At 45.1% G+C, this 27,067-nt stretch overlaps 1 protein-coding gene across 1 annotated transcript in view; it reads left to right on the forward strand.

The window, feature by feature from the left end:
- The window catches only part of LOC144820832 (uncharacterized), a 933,795-nt gene that overhangs the window by 150,596 nt on the left and 756,132 nt on the right, over window positions 1-27,067 (forward strand). The window contains exons 3-4 of the mRNA XM_078677961.1: window positions 15,834-15,926; window positions 21,158-21,235. Coding sequence (XP_078534087.1) covers window positions 15,834-15,926; window positions 21,158-21,235 — 171 coding nt within the window. The remainder of the gene's footprint in view (window positions 1-15,833; window positions 15,927-21,157; window positions 21,236-27,067) is intronic.

Genomic DNA, 27,067 nt, shown 5'->3' on the forward strand with positions numbered 1-27,067 from the left:
GGGGTTGAGGGCGAGGAGAGTCGCGGTATCGTATGTGAGTGTAGTGGTCCGGGTACTGCGGGGGCCAGGGGGTCTGGCGCTGGGCGCGGTCCAGGCGCGGACGGGCGTAGACGGGCTTACCTTTGGCGCACCTTGGGCGCGACTGGGGCGCGATCGCTGCGCGTGAACGCTGCGCGCAAGAGTATCTGTCATATGTGGATAGTGAAAGGGGAGGGGCGAGGGAGGAGCAGCTGGGAGGCGGGTGCGTGGAGGATATCCGGCCAGGGGGGCACGACAACAACAACAGAAATGGCTGCAAGATAAACACCGGAGCAGCGTGGGGATACAGACGATCTAACCACACTGAGCGAGTACAAATTCAAAATCGCGCTCTATGTCAGTCTAGCGCTACAAATGCAATTTACTTGGCAATAGCGAGTGAAACAGCGCTACGATACCAGCTGGAGGCTTCAGTGGGGCTGGGAGCAGCGTGAGGGAGCGTCCGCTTCTGATGTGAATCAGGGCGGTCACCAGGCATTATCAATATGGAAGAGTGGGCCCAGGACCATGAGGAGTATTATGGAGGAGAGGAGGAAATTGGTGAGGGACAGCAGGAGGCTGTTTTAGAGGACAACATTGTTGAAGCCTTAGATGCTTCGGTCCAGGCTTCCGTGAATAAAGCCATGGAGACTAAGGTCCCTCAAACTGTGCAGCAGGCACTAGCTGTGGCCCTTCGCCCTATTAGGAAGCAACTAGAAGGGTTTGCTAAGCGTCATGGGTATGACAAACCGAAGAAACAGAAGAAGGAGCAAGCCCCTTCCCCCGCTACTACTTCGAGTACCCAGGGACAATGGCCGCATTCCCACGCACTGGCATCTTTGCCAGCGTCCGGTACGGCGGACCACGTTCACACAGGCCGGAAGGCGAAAGCTAAGTGCCTGGCTCCGGTGGATACAGACACTACTACCACCAACACGGACACAGATACTGATACCTCGGAGGAACCTCCTCCTCTGAAAAAGGCCAAAGTTGCCCCTAAGGCTGCGGCGGAACAGGTCAGCACACCTTTCACTTTTGATCCGTCAGACATTATGCATCCCCGGTCCTCGGACTGGATCCCGCCCCCTGCGGTGTCTGCATATCTTCATGACAACCTGCAGAAGAGCTTCTCTAGAGAAGTCCGCAATCGTTTGAAATCCGAGTGTCCCCGTCCGGAACTGCCTGACAACGTGGCAGAAACTCCAGAAATCGATGCCAGCATGCTGACCTTCCTGAAAAAATTCTCGAAGGACCCCAAACGTGGGCTCGACGGTGCTTGGCGCGGTTGTCAAGATAAAATGCTCGATGTTGTGGGTCCCCTAGCGAAGATACTAGAGATGGCTCTGGCGGCCAAAGAAGGTGCAACACCAGTCGACCCGGACATTTGGCAGGCTGGACTCAGCGCGCTATCTGCCTCATCGGCAATGCAAACTGTGCGAAGTCCTTGCTCCTTAGAATGGACAGCAACCTGGCGGAACTGGCAGAGGCGGAACCAGGCCCCCTGGCTGATGGTCACTTGTTCGGAGACCGATTTGTCATGGATGTGCCCAAATACGTTGGGACATTCACTGCTTTGGACAAAGCTCAGAGCGGTATCAAACGAGCCCTTACCCAGGGTGTTTTCAACAGGGCCGGGCGAGGCGGGGGCCGCTCGTCAGGCCGGGGCTATCAACAAGGCTCCCAGAGAGGCGACTATGGTCGCGGAAGAGGAGAGTGGGATTCCACCCGCGGTGGTACCTTTTATCCGTCCCGCAGAGGCTTCAACAGGGGCCGTTTCCAATCGGGAAACAACAGGACGAATTTCAAGTCCCAGCAAAAGACAGGTGAGTGTAACATATCTCTCTCTTCTTCCACTGGGGGGTCGCACATGACATTGTCTTCCACAGTGGCAGACCCTGACTCAGGATGCTTGGGTTCTGCAGACTGTACAAGGGTTTCAGTTGGATTTTTACTCTCATCCGACACAAGTGTCCTCTCCTCCTGCTCTCCATTTTTCCCAACAAGATCACAGTTTCATAGAAGAGGAAATTGCAGACTTGCTGCACAAGCACGCGATTGTGCAATGCCAAGGCGGACCTCGCGGGTTCTGCAGCAACGTCTTTATTGTTCAGAAGAAAGGGGGTGGCAACAGGTTAGTGCTCAACCTCCGGGACTTCAACCAGTACATTACTTACAACCATTTCAAAATGGAAGGTATTCATCTGTTGGCGGATTTGTTACAGGAAGGACCTCTGGACCTCAAAGACGCGTATCTGTCCATACCAATTTTTCCTCCACACCGCAGGTTCCTGCAGTTTCTCTGGAACGGCCAGTGTTACGAAAATTCTGCTCTTCCTTTCGGGCTCTCCTCAGCTCCCTGGTGCTTCACCAAGGTGATGAAGCCAGTGGTAGCTCACCTCAGAGAGAGGGGGGGCAGGCTTATAATTTATCTAGACGACATACTGATTCTGGCGCAAAGCCAGTCCACGCTCAAGCAGCATTTAGACATGACGACGTCGCTGCTTCAGAGCTTGGGGTTTGTTATCAATCAGTAGAAGCCGGTGATGGTACCGACACAGGTAATAGACTTCCTAGGGTTCACGATAGATTCCCAGGCAGCACAACTGTGTCTTCCTCAGGCGAAATTTAGGGACTTGAAGAAGGAAATTCTGAAGTTGCTGGACAGCCAGACGGTTACGCTCAGGGCGATTGCCAGAGTGGTGGGGATATTGGCCTCATCCATTCAAGCAATATTCCCGGGTCCCCTTCATTACAGGGCACTTCAGCGCCTGAAGATCAAGCATCTTCAGAGAGGTCTATCGTACACGGACTCCATTCCACTGTCGGAGGAGGTCCGAACCGAGTTGCAGTGGTGGCTCGGGCATGTAGAGGCCTGGAACGGCAGGGCGATCTTCGGATCACAGCCAGAGGTGGTAATCGAGTCAGACGCCAGCAGATGGGGCTGGGGCGCGCGCTGCGGAGATATCCCCACAGGAGGCAGATGGTCAACGCAAGAACTCTCACTACACATAAATTGCTTAGAGCTGCTCGCAGAATCGTTTGCGATTCGCACGTTATCCCCGAGGCAGACATCTTGTTGTATCCTACTGCGATTGGACAATGTGTCCGCAGTGAGGTATATCAACAAGTTGGGCGGCACAAGGTCGTCACTTCTTGTTCAAATGGCCAAGGACTTTTGGCATTATTGCCTCGAGAATCAGATCTCGGTGGTAGCGGAGTACATTCCGGGGCAATCCAATCAGGTAGCGGACTAAAATTCCAGGCACCTCAGGGATTACAGCGACTGGAAACTGCTTCCTCAGCTGTTTCAGTGGTTACAGACAATTTAGGGTCAGACGGACTTATTCGCCGCCAGGCTGACCTATCAGATTCCCAGGTTCTTCAGCTGGAGGCCAGATCCGATGGCGACTGCAACCGATGCCTTTCTCCAGGATTGGTCGCAGGGGATACAGTATGCCTTTCCCCCGTTCTTGTAAATTCCCAGGGTAATGACGCAGGTGATCAGACAACGGGCGGAAGTGGTCATGGTGACATTATGGTGGACGTCCCAAGCTTGGTTCCCCAAGTTGTTGCAGTGGAGCTGCGATCGCCCCCGGTTATTACCGGACTCGGAGTGGCTATTGCAGGGCCCTCGTCAGGAGCAGCACCCGTTGCTGTTGGAGGGCAGGCTAACATTGATGGCATGGAGGCTTTCAGGGAACAGTGGCAACTGCCAGGAATTTCGAGCCAAACTTCAGAATTTATCAAGCAGGCATGGGAACCATCTACCAGGAAGCGTTATTCCGCAGCCTGGAAGAACTAGGAGGATTGGTGCGTGGGAAGACAGGTGAATCCCGGGGGGGCAGAGTTACCCCACGTGTTGAATTTCCTGTCGGCGAAAGCAGCTGACGGTCTGGCGTACCAATCGGTGAATAATTTCCGTTCAGCCATTTCGGCGGGGCATGCCCAGATAGACGGGAAACCGGTAGGCATGCACCCGGTGGTTTGCAAATTGCTGAAGGGGATTAGGGTAGCTAATCCCCCTAAACCCAAATATACGGGTTTGTGGGATGTTTCTCTAGTCATCTCTTTGTTCAACAAATGGCCTGATAATGCACTCTTGTCCAGCAAACAATTGTCGGCCAAATTGGCCATGCTACTTTGCTTATCATCATGCAGACGGTCTTCGGATGTGAGAGCACTCGACGTTACAGGTAGAGTGTTTACGGGTCGTACAAAAACAATGTCATGACATATTGATTATAATGCATTTCCTGAACATGAAAAAGTATGTGTAGTCAAATGTTGAAAAGCATATGAGGAATGTACAAAGGCCTTGAGGCCTCAAGGTAGTTCACAATTATTGATTGCTTTGCAAAAGCCGTTTAAACCAGTGATGGCTGCCACAATTGCCAGATGGCTTTGCTTCATAATGAAGGAAGCAGGTATTGATACGCAGATCTTTGGTGCTCATTCAATGAGAGGCGCTATGGCGTCAAAGTCTTATGGTTTGGGATCTAGTATCTAAGACATTATGCGTTGTGCAGATTGGTCTTCTGAATCAACGTTTAAGACGTTTTATTAAGAGCCGGTGGGTGATATTACTTCTGTGGTTTTTAAAGAGCGTTAAACTAGCATAATCTGAAGCCTCCGGTCCTGTAATAGAATCAAAAATTTGCTAGCGTTCGCGCCAAGAATTTTCAATTCTATTAAGGACATGGAGGCGAGGATTATCCCACCCGGCTTAGTTTACAGTAATAAGCTTGCCCACCCAATTATGCAGTGATTACGGTGGTGGTATTTCCTTTCTTTCAGGATCAGATAAGAAGTCTGACTGATCGACGACGGACGACGGGATGTTTGGCCTGAAACCTTGTTTCTTCCATGTTGGAGGAGTTATGATGTTATTCAAGTTATTGTTGGACTTGGTTCGCCTCAAAGAAAGAGGATGATGGGAGCACGCAAGGGGTTCTTATGGACTGTGGGGGCGTGCCTATACTCATGTGTATCATGGGAAAGTAGTTTGTTTTACTGTTTTTTATGAAAATATACATATTCATTGGCTGCTGTGTTTATTGCAGTAAAGATTGAGAAGCATAATCCTCGCCTCCGTGTCCTTAATAGAATTGAAAATTCTTGGCGCGAATGCTAGCAAATTTTTGATTCCACCAACCCCTCCCTCTTTTGTTGGAGGTTAGTCTGTCTTCTGGCTTTTCGCCTCTGCCGGTGGTTTCGCCTCTTCCTGCTGGTTTCTTTTGAGTTCTTGGGCGGAAGAGTCTGTCTCCGATAAAAAAAATCGACACCTCTGACCGGGAATAATTTAGGACGTGCTCCACTTGCAATGGCGTGTGCGTTTTTACTTACTACATCACTTTCCATTGCAGAGCTCAAGTCTGAGTTGGATGTATTGACTGGGCCTTGTTTGTTTGTTTAAAATTGGCGTACGGCAGGACAGCAAAAATGTTTGTGGCCTGGCCTACACCCTTTCATTGTAAATGAGGCCCATAGATTTTAGTAATTCCCAGACTCTATGTAATGCAATTGTTTTACATAACTGTCCCTTCAACATTTGCTCAGGGATAGTAAGCATTATGTAAATAAAATGACAGTTACAAGCATGCACTTCACAGCTCAGTTAACTCTATGCTCTACCTTTCAGAAAGCTTCAAGTGATTCGATCAATGAACTGCCACAGCACTCTCCTGTGCTGTGAAATCGAAATCAGGCAGAAAGCTAAACTAGTCTTTCTGTTAGTGTGCTGCTGGCCTGAAAGAAAGAAATGCAAATGTGCACAACTAGTTAATCTGCGAATGTAAAGGATTTGCAGATTAACTCGTTGTGTACATTTGCATTTCTTTCAGGCCAGCAGCACACTGGCAGAAAGGCGTGTTTAGCTGTCTACCTGACTTCGATTTCACTGCACAGGAAAGTCCCAGTATAAACTCTAGCCGAAGCATTTAAACTACCGGAATTAACTGTCTGCGATGTTGCCATATTGCAAAATGAAGAGCGTGACCCCCTTCCAATGACTCCACGGCCCCCCTGAGGGCTGCGCCTACAGATTGAACACCTCTGCTCTAGTCTGACAGTTTGCACCTGTCCAGATAAGAATTAATTCATTAGCGTTTAGGCTGAACCAGTCCTGCTCTAGCGTGCCACAAGCAGCCCATGGTTGACTGGATCGAAGGCCGTCAGTAAGTTGAGCAGGATCAGGGAGGCACGGCCGCCTGTACCCAGAGTCTGCCTGATCTCTTCTGTGGCCTTATTGAGTGCAGACTCTGTACTGTGTCCGGCTCGAAAGCCGAATTGAGTAGTCAAGGAAGTTGTTCTTGGTAATATACTCACCCAATTGTGTATGCATTTAAGGCCGTTTACATTTTTTTGGCTGGGAGTGGAATGCAAGAGATAGGCCAGTAGCTGTTTAGATCATCTGGATTGAGTGATGGTTTCTTGATCAGCGCTAAAACAATAACTTTCTTCCAGATGGAATGGAATGAACCGGAGGTGCACAGGGCACAGCAGTTGGAATAAATCTGCCAGTTTACTGCCGATAACATCGGCTTCCAAACTGGCTGTTCTCGGTAGGCAAGGATCGTCGGGAGAGCCTGATATAGTCGCTTTAATAAGCTTGACTACTTCGGTGTGGGAAGGGGGTCTGAATGAATTGAAATCTATGTTAACGTTGGATGTTTTGGGGAGGATGATAGCTGGTTCCTTAGAGTTTGGGTTAAAGAAAAGGTGTTAAAAACAGCCTCTACTTTATATCGAACGGCTTCGGCCACTGAATTGCAAAACTCCTAGTTACGGACAGTGGGTCAGGTAGTGGGGGCTTGGGTGAGCTTTTTTACTGTGGCGAATAATTCCTTAGAGAATTTTGCTGCATGCTCAATTTTAGTGGTGAAGAACAAGGTTTTTGCTTTGCGAATCATGACTTTATATTTGGACAGACAACTGTTATATTTGGCCTTTTCGTTATTGTTATAAACAGTGCGCCAAGTTCTTTCTTGCCTTCTGCAAACCTGTTTCATAGAACTTAGTTCTGCTGAGAACCAAGAAGCAGTGGCAAGATGCCTTTTAATTTGCTGTTAATTTGTCATGTAATTTTCTTGTTTGAGTCCGTTTGGTTGTAACTGTTGTGTTTATTTGCACCCTGTAGGACACAGCTGGGATTCTGTAGGAGGTTATTATTGACAAAATGAGGGGCAGGCTACTTTCGCTCATGTTTCTGCTCCTCTTGAAAAGCAGAGATGAAAAGTCTGAAATGGAGTAGTTTGATTGTCTGATTATCATCTAATGGTTCAATTTTAACTAGACCGTACTTAATAGTTGGTAATATTCTGTGTGTGACATTTCTAGCTCCAGCTGAGGTGTTTAAATCTTTGTATGAAATTGGTTGGTGAATTTAGTGTTCATCATAATGTCTATCAGTCTATGAATGCAGATGCATTTTGGGATTGATCTAGCAGCTGCGTCAGTTGCTGATTTTGTGCATTAGTGATATCGAGGCTTGGGAACGTTGGTATTTTCTGAATCCTAACCCAGCTGAGATGCAAAACCTTTATTGGTAATGCATTTGTGGTGATTAGGATGCGTAAAAAAGTGGGGTCACTTGATGCTCTAGGTCAGTGTTTCCCAAACTGTGGTCCGCGGACCCCCAGGGGTCCGTGACACATTCCCAGGGGGTCCGTAGGCAACAGTTTTAAAAGCACAAAAACATTTCTTGTATAATTAGCAGCTTTCCAGCAACAATAAAAGTGTCAAGATAATGCCAGTGAATAATGTACCTGCTGGAGAGCTAGGAGAGTTTTGTTCAGTGGCAGCTTTGATTTAACTTATGAGGCACAGAGGGTTAATGTGACTACTGCAAAGAACGTGTAACATGCATCTTAAAAAACAGCATTTTATGTGCCTAGGTTCGTGGTTACTGCTTTTGTCAGAGAGATTCCTTTATTACTGTGCACTTCATAAGTGACAACCAAATCTAGCACAGGGACCTATAAACTGTCATCAAAGAGCTGCTTGCAAACTGCATGGTACAAGTTATTAACTTATATTTTGTCCCAGTTATTCATTTTCCTGATGCTGCTAAAAAGATATATTTGGGTGGAAATACATTTTTAATGTTAAAGTCAATGCTAGCCACTGTGTTATGCTCTGCATCCTGAGTTTGTGCTTTTCCAGACCAAGCACTCTTTAAACATTTTATATACACACTGATTTACATGTATGATTCAATGTCTCTATATGTGTGTGATGTAAAGTGCTCTGACATCCTACAATGGTATGAGAGATGCTACAAAACAAATGAAATACATGTGACAGAGGGGCTATTACTTCAATATAAAATACTAAGGGCCAGATGTACGATCTGTTTTTATATGCGCGAATGGGTCCGCGAACCCGTTTGCGCATGCAAAAACCTATTGGGCCATGTACATAGCCTATTTCGCGAGTTGCAATTTGTTTGCGACTCTCTAAATAGGTTTTGCAACTTGCTATTTGGAAGGGGCATTCCCTTCCAAATAGCGAGTCTCAAAACCATGTACAAATGTTTTGCAGTCGCAAAACAGTCACAATTACCACCTACTTCAAGTAGATGGTAATGCATTCGCAGACCCCTTCCCCTTTGCAAATGCATGCAAAATTATTTTTTAAGGTCAGGCAGTGGTCCCAGGGACCTCTGCCTGCCCTTAGAAAATGAAACGAAAACGTTTCATTTTCTTTTTTTTTTTTTAATGCCTGGTAACCAGGCTGCATTTTTTTTTAAACTGCTTTATTTAAAAGCAGTCCGAGACATGGTGGCCTGCAGAGCCCAGCAGGCCACCATCGCCGGGTGGGCTGGCATTCCCAATGGGCTCGCAAATTGCGAGAGGCTCATTAATATTAAAGAACCTCGCAATTTGCGACCCCATTGGGAATCCCAAACAGTGTTAAACACACTGTTGTACATTTCATTTAGCGACTCGCAATTTGCCACTCGCAATGTGTCGCCAATTGCGAGGCGCTAAATGAAATGGTCGTACATCTGGCCCCAAAATCCTGAGTACTTTGAGTATTTGTTTTGTGTGCACACGTGTGTATTTTTGTTGTATTACTGTTTTAATGTTTGAAATTTAACTCATACAAATTGCTTGGGGGTCCCTGGCTTCTAGTGGTGACTCAATGGGGGTCCTCAGGAGTCAAAAGTTTGGGAACCACTGCTCTAGGTAGCTAAATTTTTCTGACTAGGGAGCCCAATCTCTGTGTCCCCCCCCCCCATGCCTACTCTTCCTAGCAGAGCACCTAGTAATGTATATAGACGTAGCTCCTAAATATTGTGTGCCATCCTGCAGGAAATTATTATTCGTGTGTTTTGCATTTATATAGGACCAACCACCGTAATTGTGGCAATTTAGCACATTCTATATCTAAGTGTGCTTTTGTGCAAATCTGTGAATGGCATCTATCCGGCTGGACGAACCATAGCCTGATACCATTTTTATTAATGTTTGTATGTGTTTAGCAACCAGAATGTACAGTTTTTAGGTTCCTATTCATTTGTGTCAGTGTATTTTAGACTGAGTTTAATCTAGGCAGATACTTGTGGTTTTCATGTGTATCAAGGGGTATGTTGAAGGAGTCTCATTTTTTTCCTTCTGAATCGGGGGAGGGTGTGGTTGGTAGGTTCATTTCTCTTGTGGTTAGGAGAGAGAGAGAGGAAGGGAAAAAAAAGCTATCTGTAATCTATTGAATGAAGTTGTATGTTAACTTTGGATTAGCTTGGACAGTTTTTAGATGAAAGCTAGCTATTGTGCAAAACTGGAGTCGTTTTTATACATTATGGTGTGTTGGGTTACTTATAGAGGTTTTAAACCAGTCCTCTTTGTCCATTGATTTGTTGTTGTGTCATTTACATTTTCCTTCTGCCCAATACAGTAAACATCAATGGTCCATTCCATTTATGTCAATGGCAAACTTCACTGATGAGGGAAAGCAATTAGCTCTTTCACAAGGGACACAGCCTCACAAAATGTAGTTCCCATCAGTACCATGGACTACTATGACAACATGTGTTTTTGAGACAAATGTTTTTTGTTTTCACTTTTAGCCACTGTTTTATACATATTGGTCTGGCCCAACGGCTCCCTCAACAATAGTGTTACAAAACCCACAGTAAAACAAAATAATCTACAAAGCCCAGTCTGACTTTGCCCAACATTTTGTAAGTAGTCATCCTTGGTTATGCTTTTGCATAGACTCTTCAGCCTTTAGTATAGAACTGAAGCACTGTAACAATGTGGGAGACTTTTATAAAGTAGGTGTTCTGGTGTTTGTAAAGAGGACACATGGGGGAACAAAGAGTGCGAGAGAAGCTGTGATGGAGTCCGAGGAATGTATGTTTCTGCCTGTCTAATTGCCAAATGTGGTCCTATTTTAAGATGAACAAAAACATGGCGGGAGCAGTGGTGCCTATGGGGTCCATAGGCGCCCTATTCTCCCCGACAGACCGGAGCCCAAAGACTGTCAGTGTTGCGATGTCCTCCAGTGGGCGGAGGTCAGGTGTGTCTCTCAGATTGTCCCTCTCTCACACCTCAGAGGACGACGAGCGCTCGCTGGAGACCCGGGACTGGACCCCCTGGAAGGGGAGGGGGGCAGCAGCACCCTCATGCTCATGTACAGTATACTGCTCTGGGAGGGGGCTGCGGGGGATGGGTTGGGTTCAGCTACGCCTGCCAGGGTGGCCTCTCCAGTTCACCACCTGCAGAGGGTACCACTGGTTATATGGCCTGCCCGTCTATATGAACGCCCCGCTCAGTTACCAGCTGCATGCAGAGGGCAGTTAAAGTAATACCTCACTTATCATGTGAAGACCGTCTCTTTTTGACGGATACGTCCAGTAAAATATGTATAAACCCACCCCGAAGCAGAACCCCTTGGAAAAAATAATGCCACCCTATTAAGCAGACACCATGACATCTATTGTTTCCGGAGTTCAGACAGTCGGTAAGCACCAAGGTCATCAATACGCATTTAACCAACATCACAAGGATAATAGGCTGAGCCAGCCCCATCGAGAATGAATCACATGCTCTCTCGGTGGGTGCTTGACCCACTGAGCTACTCTGCTTCTAGAAACACAGTGTACCTGGTTAGTTGGACTTCCCAGCATGCCCTGCCTTGCCCCTTCAGTTTTTGACACCTCAGACAAACTGCACAGCAGCACTACTGTTTTAATACTGTAGGCTAAAACAAATCCAGGCTGTGTGGTGAGACCCCAGAAGGGCTGCACGGAAGCCAATGGCAGAGTTAGGGTCCTTTGAACCCTGAAGCAAGCATGGAAAATGGACCACAGCTTGGTAATATAACAAAGTCACCTTTAGGAAGCGGAGGGCCCCTTGCTCACCTGTGACCTGGTGCCACTGCACCCGCTGCTCCACTGACAGCAGCAGCACTACCCCCTCTGGCTCCTAGTTTCTTTACTGAAAACATGGGATGACAAGCCCGCGAGTGGTGCGAGCGATCTGTTTTCAATTATCGTGCCCGTGTGTGGGCACGATAATTGAAAACAGATGTCGGTGTGCGGGTAACAGACACCAATAGGCCATGGGTGGAGCAACTTGACCGCCTTTGGCCTATTGCGTGCTGTCTTTCTAAAAAAGACGATCGCAGATGCCGTGGACCAAAAGTAATCGCTCATGCACGAGCACGTGCGATTCCAAGGTCCGTTTTGGAACCCTCCACAAAAGGGCCCTCGCCCGTGCGTGAGCAAGGCTGCGCACTGCATCGCTAGGGGCGAGCCCTAAAAAAGCAGTCTGTGAGGCTACTTAACGCAGGAGAGGCTGAGAGAAGTAGAAGGCCATACTTCCCACCTGACCGCATCTGCACTCAGACCACAGGCTCCCTCCACTCACTGATTGAATTTGAATTTAAAATACTTATAAAGCGCTACATTCACCATGCGGTTTCTTGGCGCTATGGAGGCTAAAATAGCAGAGGAGAGGCAGTAGGAGCTGGTACAAAGAAGGAAAAATATGAGGACAATTTACAGAGGGTAAGCCTGATTGAATAGGAAAGTTTTGAGGTCTTTACGGAAAATAGGATAGTGCGTGGCCACCCGTAGGTGGTCGGGGAGGGAGTTCCAAAAAGAGGGTGCCAAAAATGAGAAGTTGGCTCCTCCCCACTTTTTGCGCTTGTAGCGGGGTACCTGCAAAAGTGATTGAGATGATGAGCGAAGCTTTCTAGCGGGGATATACTCCCTTATCAAAGAGGCAATAAAGGCGGGAGCTGAGCCCTGGCGCACCTGGAAGACCATACAACCTGTTTTGAAAAGGGATCGCTCCCTGACAGGCAGCCAGTGGAGCGCCTTCAATAAAGGGGTTGAGTGGTGAGCGGGGAAGGCCGTACACTAGTCGGGCCTCCTGGTTTTGGACCAGTTGGAGCTTCCATAGGCTGTATGCCGGAATGCCGTTGTACAGGGCGTTAGCGTAATCCAGCCGGGAGATCACCAAGGCGGACATGATCAGTTTAAGTGCCAGGGGAGAAAAAAAACGAGAAACAGCACTAATAGTGCGAAGGGTAAGAAAACAGGAAGAAAGAACAGAGCTAATTTGTGAGTGGAGGGTAAGATGATTGTTAATTTGGATGCCTAAAGTCTTGACTGAGGAAGAGGGAGTGGGAGGGGGACCGAAGGAAGAAGGCCAAAATAAAGAGTTCCAGGGACTGGAAGAACCACCCGTGAGAACCAACTCAGTTTTATCCGGGTTCAACTTCAGATGGTTGTGGTTCATCCAGTCCCTAATAAAAATCATAGTAGTCTGAAAGTTGGAAATAGAATGGGAAGAAGAAGATATGTTAAAGATGAGCTGGAGGTCATCCGCATAATTATAAACGGTGACCTCCAGCTGCTGGAGCGCGTAGATTAAAGGATAGATATAAAGATTAAACAAAAGAGGAGAGAGAGAAGAACCCTGGGGGACACCACATGTGACCTTAAGTGGGGTGGCCGAGAAATCCCCCAACCGGACCGCCTGGGTGCGGTCCCTCAGGAAGGACGATAGCCAGACCAAGGCCGAGCCCCCGATTCCCGCCGCTCTGACACGTGAAAGCAAGATGGAATGGTCCACCGTGTCAAAAGCGGCGGAGAGATCGAGGAGCACCAGGGCCTGGTGTTTGTTTTGGTCCATGCCCTCCCTGAGGTTGTCCAGGACCGACACCACAACCGACTCGGTGGAGTGCCTAGGCCGGAAGCCTGCCTGGCAAGACGCTAGGCCCCCATTCACTTCTACATGGGCGCTGAGTACCGATGTTACGTGGCGCTCAAGCACCTTGCCCAAATAGGGCAACAGTGAAATAGGGCGATAATTAACTGGGGCGGAAGGATCCGCACCAGGCTTCTTCAGGATAGGCACTATTGTGGCAGATTTAAGTGCTGGGATCACAACCCCCTGGGCAAGGGAACTGTTAAGAAAAGTAATCGGGGGCTTAGTGCAGACAGAGTAAATCTGTTGAAGAATACGGGCCGGGCAGATGTCCGCCGGGGAGCCTGACTTTACTTTAGGGAGTATTGCCAAGAACACTTCTTCGGTGAGAGGGGGGATCGAAGAAAGGCAGCACTGGGCAGTCGGGGGAAGGGGTTCAACAAAAGCAAGGGAGGGGAGTGGAATATTGGCTTTGATGTTAATAATTTTTTCCAGAAAATAAGAATTCAAAGAGTCACACAAGGACTGGGTGGGGGGAGGTTTAAGTGTAGCCCTGTCAGAGAAGGCTAGGTCGTGAATAATTGTGAAAATCTCCCTGGGTTTATTCTCCGCCACCAAAATTTTTGCTGAGAAGTAGGCAGTTTTGGCGCCTAGTATGGCTCTTTTACAGTCACCTAATAGTGTGGTATAGTGGGTTTTCAGTAAAGGACAATAGTCCCTTCTCCATTGCCTCTCAGCCTGCCGAAGGGTCAGCTTTTTTCCCTTCAGATCTTCACTGAACCACCGATTAGATTCCTTAGGCCGTCTAGTTGAGATCCGACGTAAGGGGGCTACCGAGTCACAGCCTCCAGCAAGCTAGGTGTTAATGGAGGTGGCTTGAGATGAGGAAGATAAGCCCACCAGGTTAGGTGAAGAGTTCAGGAGGGAAGATGATAACAGAGGGAGGTCGACACGGTTCCAATTCCGCGCCCAGGTGTTTTTGGCAAGCGAGACCTTTGCTACAGGTTTAAGGTGGAGGGAGAAGGAGATTAGAGCGTGATCTGACCAGGGACATGGGGACACGGACATAGAAGAAACGGAAATATTAAGAGACCAAACCTGGTCTAATACATGTCCGTGTATGTGCGTGGGGACTTGTATGTGAGAAACAAAATTCAGGGATTGAAGTGATTCTGTAAACTGCTTTGAGGAAGTACACTCAAGGGGGTCCGTGGGCCAATAATTAATGTCCCCTAACACTAGGACTGAGGCATAATTGACCGCCAAGGTGGCCAATAAGTCCTGAAGGGCTGGCATGAACAGGTGTGAGAACTGGGGCGGACGGTACATTAATAAACAAGTGAGCGGGGGAGAAAAAGTAAGAGAGCGGACCACAAGATGCTCAGTGCAGGGCTCGAAAAATCCCAAAAATAGTACTAGTCCTGCAGGACTAGTCACTTAAAAAAGTCCTCGACCTAACTGCAACCTACTTGACCTCTGTCTCTGAAAGTGGAGCAAAGGTGACAGGATAACAAGATTTAAAGGCATCTTTATTGCTCATTAACTTTGTGAGCAATAAAAATGCCTTTAAATCTTGTTATCTTGTCACATTTGCTCTGTTTTCACAGACAGAGGACAAAAGTTTGTTTGTTTTCCTACTCGCCAGAAAGGGCGAGTAGGACCTAAAACAGCTCGACCGTGTTAAATTTAGCTCGACTATGCGAGCGGTCGAGTGGACTTTTCGAACCCTGTCAGTGGGAGAAATAAGAGGGGAGGGAAGAAGTTGAAAATTATACTCTGACCGGGCAATAAGAGCCACGCCACCCCCTGTCTTGCCCGCCGGGCGGTCTGCACGGAGAGCCACATAGGAGGGGGGGAGAGCAGCCAAAAGAGAGGGCAAAGAGGACTCACAAAACCAGGTTTCGGTTAAAAATAGCATGTCACATTTACTTGTGGTGCCCTCAAGCACAAGAACGAGATGATAGGCGCTTAAGTTAATTGTACTCACCGATCATTTCTGCAGGGAGGGTAGAAGTGTCAGGATTGAAGGAGGAGTGTGCCCTGGTTGCTAAATAACTTTACTTAACACCCATCAGGCTTAAGGTAGTGGCAGGTAGGCCACAAGAGTGCAGGGCCTCAACCTAGGTTACCTAAGTCTCTGTAGTAGTGGAGCCCCTATGTTCTTGGCCCCAGAGGGACATGGCTTGCTTTTGGGCGTGATTAGGATATGTGATGGAAATATGTTCTCCATTCCTGTGCGATAGTGCTCCTTATATTCTTTGCATGCAGTGTCTAGTGTACCTTTAAAAGCTAGGTTTAGAGTGATGTGGTACAATTCTGGATACTTTCCCTTTTTTCTGTATATCAAATAGAAGTTAAAAAAATTCATAGAGTTTCCCTGATAGGGTGCAAGAGAGTGGAATAGCTCACATTGAAGCTCATGGATAGGATCTTATTTACTATTGCTTAGTAAGTATTGTGACTCATTGTAAATGAATTTCTCCATCTGAAATAATTTTTATGTGACCTTTCTATGTATTTATCTGTGATAATAAGGAGTTTAATTCTACCTGTGTGTTTTATTTTTGCGACCCAAGTCTTGGGCCTTGTTGGCAGTCTATTAAACACACTTTGTAAACAAGTAGCAAAATAGTAAACATATTGTGTTCTTATATTCAGGAGCATATCACACTGCACTATCCATCATTCCATGACTATACCGAACACCGGGAATATTTACAAGAACATCATGAAGTGCTGATCGAGGAAACGGTGAGTGCAATAAACTGATAAGGTTAATTTCCTAGGAAGGTCTTTTCCATTAATGCTTAAATGAATGCCAAATGAAGAAATGCTTGCTTGGTCAGTGTGTTGTCTAGATGTTTCCTCTATGGCAAGGTGGATCTGAGTAACAACATAAGTTTTCAATTTTACAAGATAAAGTGTAATTATGTACGCAGGTACACACACGCAGGTAATACATTTACAATAAGGTCAGGAATATCCTGCCGCACATATTAGATTAATTGTGAAAACTAAGTAAAGCCTTGGTGCAAAGGATCAAAGGGAACCCGACCTTTCAATTCCCCTAAACAGTGATAGAAACTGTCATTGTAAATATGAGTACATGAGATTTTGATCAGCACACAAGAGAAGTATATGTACAATGTACAATCAGAACAGATTCTTCTTGTTTGTTCAAATTCCTTTATTAATTTCTCTTTTTAAATTTAATTTCTTCCAAAGCACCAAAGTAGCCAACGCGTTTCGTCCCCCTTTGAGGACTTCTTCAGGTCTACAAAATATAGACAATGGAATCCATTATTAAAAATTAATAATATACAAAGATACTTAAGTCATTATACAAAACAATAAGACATTATTTACATTTTAGAGACCTTCAGTAAACGTTAATCCCTATTTAATATAGAAGCGCCTGAATGATCATCAAAAAAACAATGTTTTAAACACAAAAACAGATTATATACAATTCATGACATTATGGGAAACCCCTAATTAAAAAAAAAAGGAAAAAGAGGGGGTAATGTCATATTTAAAATCTACAAAAGTCAAACACGTCCCTATATTTCCCCTGGGGGAGAGTAGGCATAGATGTGCCACTGCAGAACATAACATGCTAAATAGTCCAAACAGAATACAAAAAATGATTAAAAATGTATACACAATTTATTCAATAAATTACAATACAATGTTGTGCACATCAGTGCCATACACGAGATAAAAAAATTTATCAATACATATGCATAATAAAACATAATAAAACATGAGTAAGAACACAAGTTGTTGACGCAGCGTTTCGGTAATAATTTTACACCTTCATCAGGACAGTTCTCTTATATGTACGGGTTACTATTTCCGGCCTCTTCTTTATATTTAGGCTTGCTTCTCGTTATTGACGGGACCTTTCACTTAGAAAAATTTGTGTCGTCAATTTAAAGGTCACTATTTCCGCTTTGTCTTTTGGGCTTCTTAAAATTAGGTGTATAAGTTGTCTGTGGGTACTTCATAAAGTTCCTCCCATTTGTATCATCAATTATACATTCTCACTCTTTGCTTTATCGCCTGGACTTCTTAAAATTAGGTATATTCGAGGTCTATGCGAACAAGGGAGCCACCGAGGTTTGTGCTAAGTTCACCTGTAGCCCTAGACACTTCTAGGACACATATGCGCGCATGACTGGTTGTTGTAAGTTTTCACGCTATTGATTTTTTAGGGCCTTTCTTCAGTGGTTTTTCAATTGACCATCTGTGTTACTGGAGTCGGCCTCCCTGCTCCTCTTGTCCGTCTGTTCCTTCTCTCGGAACAGACGGACAAGAGGAGCAGGGAGGCTGACTCTGTACCCACAGACAACGTATACACCTAATTTTAAGAAGCCCAAAAGACAAAGCGGAAATAGTGACCTTGAAATTGACGACACAAATTTTTCAGGTCCTGTCAATAACGAGAAGTAAGCCTAAATATAAAGAGGCCGGAAATAGTAACCCGTACACATAAGAGAACTGTCCTGATGAAGGTGTAAAATTATTACCGAAACGCTGCGTCGACAACTTGTGTTCTTACTCATGTTTTAGTATGTTTTATTATGCATATGTATTGATACATTTTTTAATCTCGTGTATGGCACTGATGTGCACAACATTGTATTGTAATTTATTGAATAAATTGTGTATACATTTTTAATCATTTTTTGTATTCTGTTTTGACTATTTAGCATGTTATGTTCTGCAGTGGCACAAAGTGTTTTTTGAGTGGTTAGTGGACATTTATGCCTACTCTCCCCCAGGGGAAATATAGGGACGTGTTTGATTTTTGCAGATAATCTCTCTCTTTGTCCCTAATTGGACTTATAAGGAGACCTCCCTTTCTTTCTATATTTAAAATCTACACGTAGTGAGTTACAAGTAAACTTCTTAATTTCTAATAATTCATAATATGCATATATTGAACTAAACATTTACTCTACAAGTGATCAACTTACATTTAATAGTTCAGTGTACCACATGTTCATACAAAAACTTTGCGAAAGTATAAATTCCCGATATTCTTGAGGTAACTAAACTCATCAGCATAGCACCATTAAACATTATCAGTGCAAACCAGTTCCATGTAAGATCGTTCTTTCTTGGTAATCCAAGGAACAAAGTTCTCTTCATAGTATGTGCAAGCAGTCAAGGAAGCAAAAGACTTGTCGGAAGCCACTAAAGTCAAAGTGGCTCAGATTCATATATGTATCGTAAAGGAAAAATAAAAGAACTTCAATTGATGGTCAAAGAGTAGGGAAGACATGTATACTTTTATATACCTTAAAATCTCAGATTTAATATCTTTAAGACGAACCACTTCAGATCTTGTTACAGTAAGCCTTCCAGTGTTAATCCCAGTCCTACATGGGGCAAAAATGGCTGATTAAGGGACAATCCAAATCCTATCTCCTTAATCATTAGAATTCCTAGTTGATCATATTAAATCACCAATCCTGTCACTAGTCCCTTTATTCCTTGTATTAATATTATACCCACTTCATATATAGTCTATGTCCTTCTTAATAAAACCTTTTTCTTGGCAGAACATAGTTGTTTTTCGGGTAAATACGCTACCTGTATTTATCTATCTGTGTTCAGTGATGAAATTCAGTTTTTCTCCCTTTCTTAAGATTGGCACAAAATGGCAGCACGTGGTGTCTTCATCCGTTATATTAAGCCATGGTAGGCATCATATCCTAGTTCAGTAAGACAAAAGCCCCATGTGAACAGGCACACACATGATTCGTAGCACTAATATAACCATACAACCCTATTTGCAGTTTATGCTACATAAGCGAGTACATACGCTCCATTTATCCTATCCAAATGGTTAGTAGATTATAGACATTACGTCCGTTATGCAGACCGTCAGATTTGCTAATGAGCATTTTCTGACAGCACAAACAACATATTGTGCACATATCGTCGTTTAAATAATCAGCATGTCATGAATTGTATATAATCTGTTTTTGTGTTTAAAACATTGCTTTTTTGATGATCATTCAGGCATTTCTATATTAAATAGGGATTAACGTTTACTGAAGGTCTCTAAAATGTAAATAATGTCTTATTGTTTTGTATAATGACTTAAGTATCTTTGTATATAATTGATTTTTAATAATGGATTTCATTGTCTATGTTTTGTAGCCCTGAAGAAATCCTCAAAGGGGGACGAAACGCGTTGGCTACTTTGGTGCTTTGGAAGAAATTAAATTTAAAAAGAGAAATTAATAAAGGAATTTGAACAAACAAGAAGAATCTTTTCTGATTGTACATTGAATATATACTTCTCTTGTGTGCTGATCAAAATCTCATGTACACACACACACAGGTACACACACACACAGATACACACACACACACACACACACACACACACACACACACACACACACACACACACACACACACACACACACACACACACACACACACACACACACACACACACACACACACACACACACACACTCACACTCACACTCACACTCACACTCACACTCACACTCACACTCACACTCACACTCACACTCACACACGTGCACACACACACACACGTATTTCACCTTTGCTACAGAAAGAGTTGCTGGACACCACCGGACTCCGAAACTACTGTCCATTGTAGTATTTCTCATGGAAAAGTGGTGTATCCAAAACATAGTCCTCAGTAACTGAGGCATCAAACGTCCCTGAAACAATATGGGTTGTTCAAGCCAGTGCAGGTGAACAGTCAGTCCCTAATATACTCTTTCTTTTACTTCTTTCCAGTCTTTTGACAGTCCAGTAGTGTGCGGTCTGTGAAAATAGAAAAGACAATGCCATGGGCTACTTCAGTTCACTGTTTAAATCAATGCAGGTGAAGTAGGAGCTTTAATTCACCGAGGCAACTGTGATCCCTTGCCTCATCCCCACAATTGCTCCTTTCTTTAGCACACGTTAATCACTATCATCACTACTCTAGTGTCACAAACGCTCCTTCCAGTTCTATTCCGACAGATAAGGGGAGGGTATTCTTGTGAAGGGGTGCAAGACCAAACTTCTCCAATGAGCAGCTCGTGAGCTACTGGTGGCTCTTCAGCTACCTGTGTGCAGCCCAGCCTACTTAATTGGAACCTTTTGCTTGATTAAATTCACATATGTCAGACAAAACTTTGTATTCCAAGAATGAAAGGTGTGTATTTTCAGAACTCCTGAGCAGAGTTTGGCGAACAATGTCTGAATTTTCGAAGATATTTAAAGCTGATTTTTGAGTGATAAATCATGTTCGGAGGCTTATTACTAATATAATTACTTACATCCCAGCCACAGCTGCAGTGCTCCCGACATGAATTACCCACAGATAGGCATTCCAAATTGATAAAGACATTTTTGTATTACTGCTTGCATCCCTCCTGATGTTCTGAGTTGATCGCTGCTGGTAATCGTGACTATGGTTCCCACTATTGTAATCTTATGTGGTCGCTAATGTAATCATTTCTGAAATGGCCACTATTATAACACTAATAATATTTGTGGCTCACAGTGATTTTTACTGAACATACCTGGCTCTTATTTCGCTTAAGGCTGGAGACCCCTGGACAAGACTCTTGTGAAGGTGCAAGATGCTTGTGAAGGCGAAAGGGCATTGGTCCCTGAAGGAGCAGAGATCATTGAAATCCCAGAAACAGACACACTATTCAAAAGTAATTCTCGTACCAAAAAAGAAGTGGAATGATCCACTTCCTAACAAACTGGATTCTTGTTTAGGAAGCAACCTTAACCAGGGATGCCCACAATAAATAATTAAATAAAACAAACGTTGTTTACCACTGGTGATTTTTTTTTTTCCTCTTCTCAAGAGGTCAGTATATTCAGCACAGTGCTAATGGACTATGCCATGGTTCTTTATCCAGATCAGAGAAGTGATAGCTCACTTAGTAAATAAACCAAGTACTATAAACAGATGTTCTATCTTTCAGGATGATCCTAGAGGCCAAGACTTTGACGAACACATGGAGTGTTTAGAAGAACATCAGGAAATGTTGATTGAGGAAACGGTAAGTGCCTTGAAGGAATACTTATGATAAGTTTAAATTCATTAAAGTCATTCTTTTTACATTGTGATGCTCTGTTACAAATGGAAAGGGATTTTTTTTATGTAGCTCTTAATGTTAATTAAATCACTTCTGGCCTTCAAATCTCATCTAGTTCATTCCAGTGAGATAGACCATGCCCACGTACTCTCCTATGTCAAATGTGCAGCCTAGTCATGATTTAATTGTTACTGGAAAATTTGAATTGCTGCTCCAGTCTGGAATTCTGCTTCCTCCATTCACTTAGTTAAAAAACGGTATCTACAGCAGAGGCGGATTGAATCGCCCTCATGCATACAAACATACATCTTGAAATTGTTTTTTCTTGAAATCATACATTTCTTTATTCTGGGGCATTGCAGTTCTTTAGACAATAGACCAAAGCACTGTAATGATAACATCAGTGGTGCTGAACATGCCAACCGTTGTCCCGGACACAACAATGCTGGTAGGTTGCAGTCATTATCTGAAAAGTTTCCTGTGAGTTTGGACTTTGTAGCGGAAGAGAAAAAGTGACCCTGAGAAATTTATGTTGTTATGGAGCCTGAAGCCCCTAGACTTCATGGCATCTGAATAATGAGCTTATAGACCCACTGAAGGCTGAATCATGTATTAAAGCTGATACTTCACGTCAATGTACAGTTTTGTGGTATTTTGAACATAGCCACAGTTTTGGACAAAATTAGGCTTTTGGCTTTCAACACTTATGTATACATTCTAATGTATTGCACAAATAACTGAAATCCAATCAACCAAAGATTACATGGGCACAGAAAATTAAGTTTATCGTAAGATCTTTTTAAAACGGTAGTGCTATTCTACTTTGAGTACACATAATCAGGACAGATCCTCAGCCAATATTAGAGGTTATTAACAATACATTGAGAGATCTGTTAAACATAATATCCCCACTTAAATCCTCACTCACAATTCATGTATTCTGCTACAAATCAATCTTATTAAAAAGGGAAATTACTTTGAACATGTAGTGAAATATTTAAGATTTTTAAAGAGCTGATTATCATCTCAAATGCTCAAGTTTAAATTTCCTTTCCCATTTTTTTCTCAATACTTTGTTTAGACTCGAAGACAAAAGGGATCTTGTTTCAAATGCTTCTTGCATTCACCGATTAATTGGGCAGAAATACCTCATGGATATTCTGCTGTGAAACTGCTTCCATTTTGTGCATCTGGACTACTATGTGTTTATTCTGTCTAGTGACCTGGAATCATGGAGTGGTAGACCCTTTTAGAACTATGGACCACCCAAAGTGTCTCACCAACAAGCAAGCAGTAGGTGGAGTGCCCTGGTTAGCAGCTTCCTGTTTTGCGTAGGGTATGTCCTTTTACCTCTAACCTAGGCAGAGGTGTGTACTGGCCAATTTAGTCAATCCATTGTCTTACCCCCATAATTGAGATTTTAAAAAAGCCTGCAAAATGATTCTTCCCTAGATTGAAAATTCAGTCCATTGTAGCTCACTTTCTTTGGAACAACCTGGATCTAAAAGACTCTGTGATAATGTATCCCTTGTCGAGCTTTGAACCATGTAGTTCACTTTGAACCTTGATTGGAATCTGTTTTGCTGCTAGAGCTGCACCCATACCAGATCTATCTTCACAGGAGCCTTACCAGATCACTGAGCCTAAGAGTACTTCATGCATAAGAAGAGCATTAAGGATATGTCAGAGACACGTAAGGACTACTTCTTCAGGTTGGCCAATCCTTTGGCGTCGACCAGCTGACTGTTTACAGTGCCAACGGTCTTTTAGAGAGAGCCCATATAATAAAATATCATGACTCAGTGGCTCATTGGTGGACAGAAACTTCACATGAAGATTGCTGCAGCATCTTGTTCAACTTTGTTGGAGCCTGTAATCTCCCCTCACTGACCAACCCCTTTCATTTTAAACCTTCAGGACAGGGTTGAGGGTACTGATCTCCGAGTTCTTGTTGTTCCAAGGGTATCCTGTTTAGACAGCCTAGTGACACTGTAACCATGAACCCCTGTTCCAGTTATCTCAGAGGTATGTCAAGTAATTCTCTACATATATATATATTTTTATTATGAGCCACCATTACAGAGATACAAGTGCCTATGTTTTGAGAATCCCACGTGGTACCAGAGACAAAGTACTGCTCCGTCCTGGTACTATTTTGCCTCATGAACATTGATTCACTTAATTGCAAGCTCCCTTTAGCCATCAGAATTTTCTCTCAATCCCCGTTACCACCCCAGGAGCATATAGCCCTTTTGGACTGGATTCCATTGAACTTAACATTTTGACCATTGCTCTCTTTGCCAATTTGTAGACCCACGTTTTGAAAACATTGGGACCAAGTGCCCCTGTTTGATGGTCAGCTATTGATATCTGACACAATTGCAGCACTTTGTAGAGACTTCTGTGCTTCTTCTCTTAGGACCTGGTGTGGGAAATTGGATCTGTTTTCATGGTTATCCCCACTTTTTAGATTGAGCCTCTCGCAGAGCGCATGCGCTGCTCTAGGAAATCTGCCTCTGGGAATCACTTCAGCTTTCCTACAAGCTCTTGCGTGAGGTGCTCACACGCTATTGGCCTTTGCGTCTGGCTTTAGCACACAATTGGCCAAAGGCGTGTGGATGTCCCAGCTATTCAGGAAATGTTTACTCCCACGGCGTCTACCTTGCGGGAGCGAGCATGGTCGCACTGTGTGCCATCTGTTTGGTTTCGTTTTTCAAAGGCTTCGCGTTCACTGTGTGGCCGCGCTGCCGGACACTGTTTTCTGTAATTGCTTTCGTCCTCCAAAAAAGAGAGTTCCCCAGATAAACCAGAAAGGACTGGGTAATACAGATAATAAGCAAAAGTAATTCCTTTCTGTGTTTCTCAATTGAGCTGTGATAAATCCCACCAATATATATTATTGACCATCGGAAATTACAGTAATAAAATCACATATCTCTCAAATATCTCAAACACGTAGGTTCATATCCTTATCTTAATTTTATTATAAAACTTATTCCAAGCTCAAAAAAAGCTCAAAAGATTGTAGGCTGCCACCTGGATGGCTTCACATGGGGGATGCGGAGTGTTGGTGAGCCGGGCTGGCCAGTGTATTTGTCCTTCGAGGGTGACGAATTGGCAGCTGATGGCCTTGAGAATGGCGACGGGGGGCAGGGGCCCCAGAGGCTCGACCCAGGGGCGGCTGTCTAAATTCGCATGGTCCAAGGGAGGAGATAAAGGCGACTCGCCGAGATCGGACAAGGGTGCACCTGAGGAAACTCAGCCAGCCGAACAGGAGCCGACGCTTCGTGATGTTCTGGCGGCCATCGGGGCAATGCGTACCTCCATGGACTCAGTCACGGTGGAGGTTTCCCCGCTTAGAGCGGATTTCAAACAGATGAACGACAGAGTGCAGGAGCTGAAGATAACGACAACAGCCCTACAAGATGACACCTCAGAGCTGCAACGTCAAATGGCGGACATGGAGAAACCACAAGTCAGAATGGCGCAATAACTGGACGATTATGAAGGGAGGGCCTGCCGCAACAACATCAGGATCTTGGGTGTTCCGGAAAAAACGGAGGAGCCCGTGGCTGATCTCTATGTGGAAGACATAATCACTAAACATCTAAAGCCCAAGGCGCTGTCTAGTTAATTTTCCATAGAGCGGGCACACAGGGTGCCAGGCGGTCGGCCCAAGCCTGGGGGCCTGCCGCGGCCGATCATAGCCAGGGTCTTTAACTTCAGAGACAGGGACTGTATTTTGCAATGTTCCAGATCCGGCCCTCCACTGAAAATTGACAACTATGAGGTGTCTTTTTTCCCCTGACTTTACGGCCAGAGTCCAAGCACAGAGGAGAAGTTTTCAGGCGGTCAAGCGGGAACTGAGTAACAAGGACATGAAATATGCGATGCTCTTCCCTGCCAGGTTGAGAGTGGAATGGGATGGCAAACCCTGGTTCTTTGACTCACCAGACGCGGCATGGGAGTGGCTGGAGGGTTGGACTACCGGTGAAGGCCAAAGGGGTAATCGTCGTGAGAGAGCAGGGCGACGGAACGGTGATGGTCCCGACCAGGCGGCGGAGGGAGCTACAGAGGAGCCGAGTGGTCTTGATGAGCAAGAATGAAACAGCTTCCTGATTGACTGCGGGACATGATAACCTGGCAGACCGCAAGTAGAGTGGGGGGGAGGGTCAGTGGAAGAACTTGTCCATGTGAGGTCCCTAGATGGGGGTTAGCTTGGCAGTATTAATGAGGTGTAATGTGTTTGATTTATTGATTGCCTAGACGTGTTATGAGGATTATTAAGGGCTCTCCTTGATTTTTGGTCTGTTATATTGTCGACAGCATTGATCGCCAGTGGACGGGGGGCTTGGTTCCCCCCATTTGCGCTTAAGCATGGTTGGGAAGGGTGGAAGCGCTCTGCCATTTTGGGGGGTGGGTCGTTCTACATCCACAGGCAGGGAAGCAGGGAGGGGGGTGAGTGGGAGAGGGTAGGATGGTTTTTGGGGGTGCGGGAGGGGTATTCAGTAAGGTCTAGGATTGTGGGGTGGGTTTGTGGGGGGTTTTGGGGTGTTTCAACTTTTAGTTTTGGGCTGCAACCATTTGCTATGATAGACGGGATGTGTGATGACGAGAATAGTTTGGAACACTGTAATGGTGGTAATGGAGGACCAGGAATTGCTGTGCGCAGATGTTTCTGCTAATGCCCCCTCTTTGACCCCTGTGCCCCCGATGACCGTTGTTACTTGGAATGTACATGGGCTGGGAGATAAGATTAAACGGGGATTGGTATTGCAGTACTTGAGGCGCGCAGCACCGGCTATAGCATTGCTTCAGGAAACACACTTGCTGGGCTCAACTTGCAATGCCTTGGACCGCTGGGGGTATAAAATGATAGCGCACTCAGAATTCTCCACTGGCTCCAGAGGGGTTGGTATCCTAGTACGGAAACTATTTCCTCTAATTATACATGAGGTAAGGGAGGAATCCCTTGGGAGGTTTGCTGCCATAACGTGTCAGTGGGAGGGGAAACGATTCCATATTGTTTCAGTGTACGCTCCCCCAGCCCTCCACTCGGTGACCCTTCCAGCTCTTATTGCATTTTTATTGAATCTTGCTGAAGGTGAACTTATTGTGGGGGGGGGGGATTTCAATGCAGTCATGAATGGAGCACTGGACCGCCACCCAAGTAGAATGACAGGGGCGAGTGACTCCCGGATAAGTGGGTTTTTGGACGCATTGGGGCTGATAGACGGATGGAGATACAGACACCCCGGGAAAAGTGGTTATACTTTTCAGTCGGGGGCACATAATAGTCTCTCACGTATTGACTATTTTTTTGTTTCCGCAGACAGTCTCCCCTATTTGACAGACATAGAGATACGGCCGAGGGGTATTTCAGATCACTCACCGATCAATCTAACCTACACCTCCCACACAAAAGTGCGTAAACGTATTTTTCCTATTTCCCCTGGCTATTTGCAGGTTCCTTCGGTCAGAAAGGATTTTGTGGCAGGCACAAAGCAATATTTTCAGAATAACCTGGGCTCAGTGCAGTCACCTGGCGTCCTGTGGGAGGCCTACAAGACGGTGCTGTGTGGGCAGGCAATTTCTTCCATCACAGGGCACAGACGGGCGATGAAGAGCGACCTAGAGGCATTGGAAGCGGAACTTATAGTGCTCCAAAACCTACATGATACCGACCCCACTGTGGAGACGGCCCATAGTCTACGCCTCGAACAATGTGAAGTTAACGAATTTCAAAAGGCACAGGTCAAGCTGCGACTTCAGACCACTAGGCATACTACTTACGAG

This window comes from Lissotriton helveticus, chromosome 1_1, assembly GCF_964261635.1.
Source record: "Lissotriton helveticus chromosome 1_1, aLisHel1.1, whole genome shotgun sequence".
Lineage (NCBI taxonomy): Eukaryota > Metazoa > Chordata > Amphibia > Caudata > Salamandridae > Lissotriton > Lissotriton helveticus.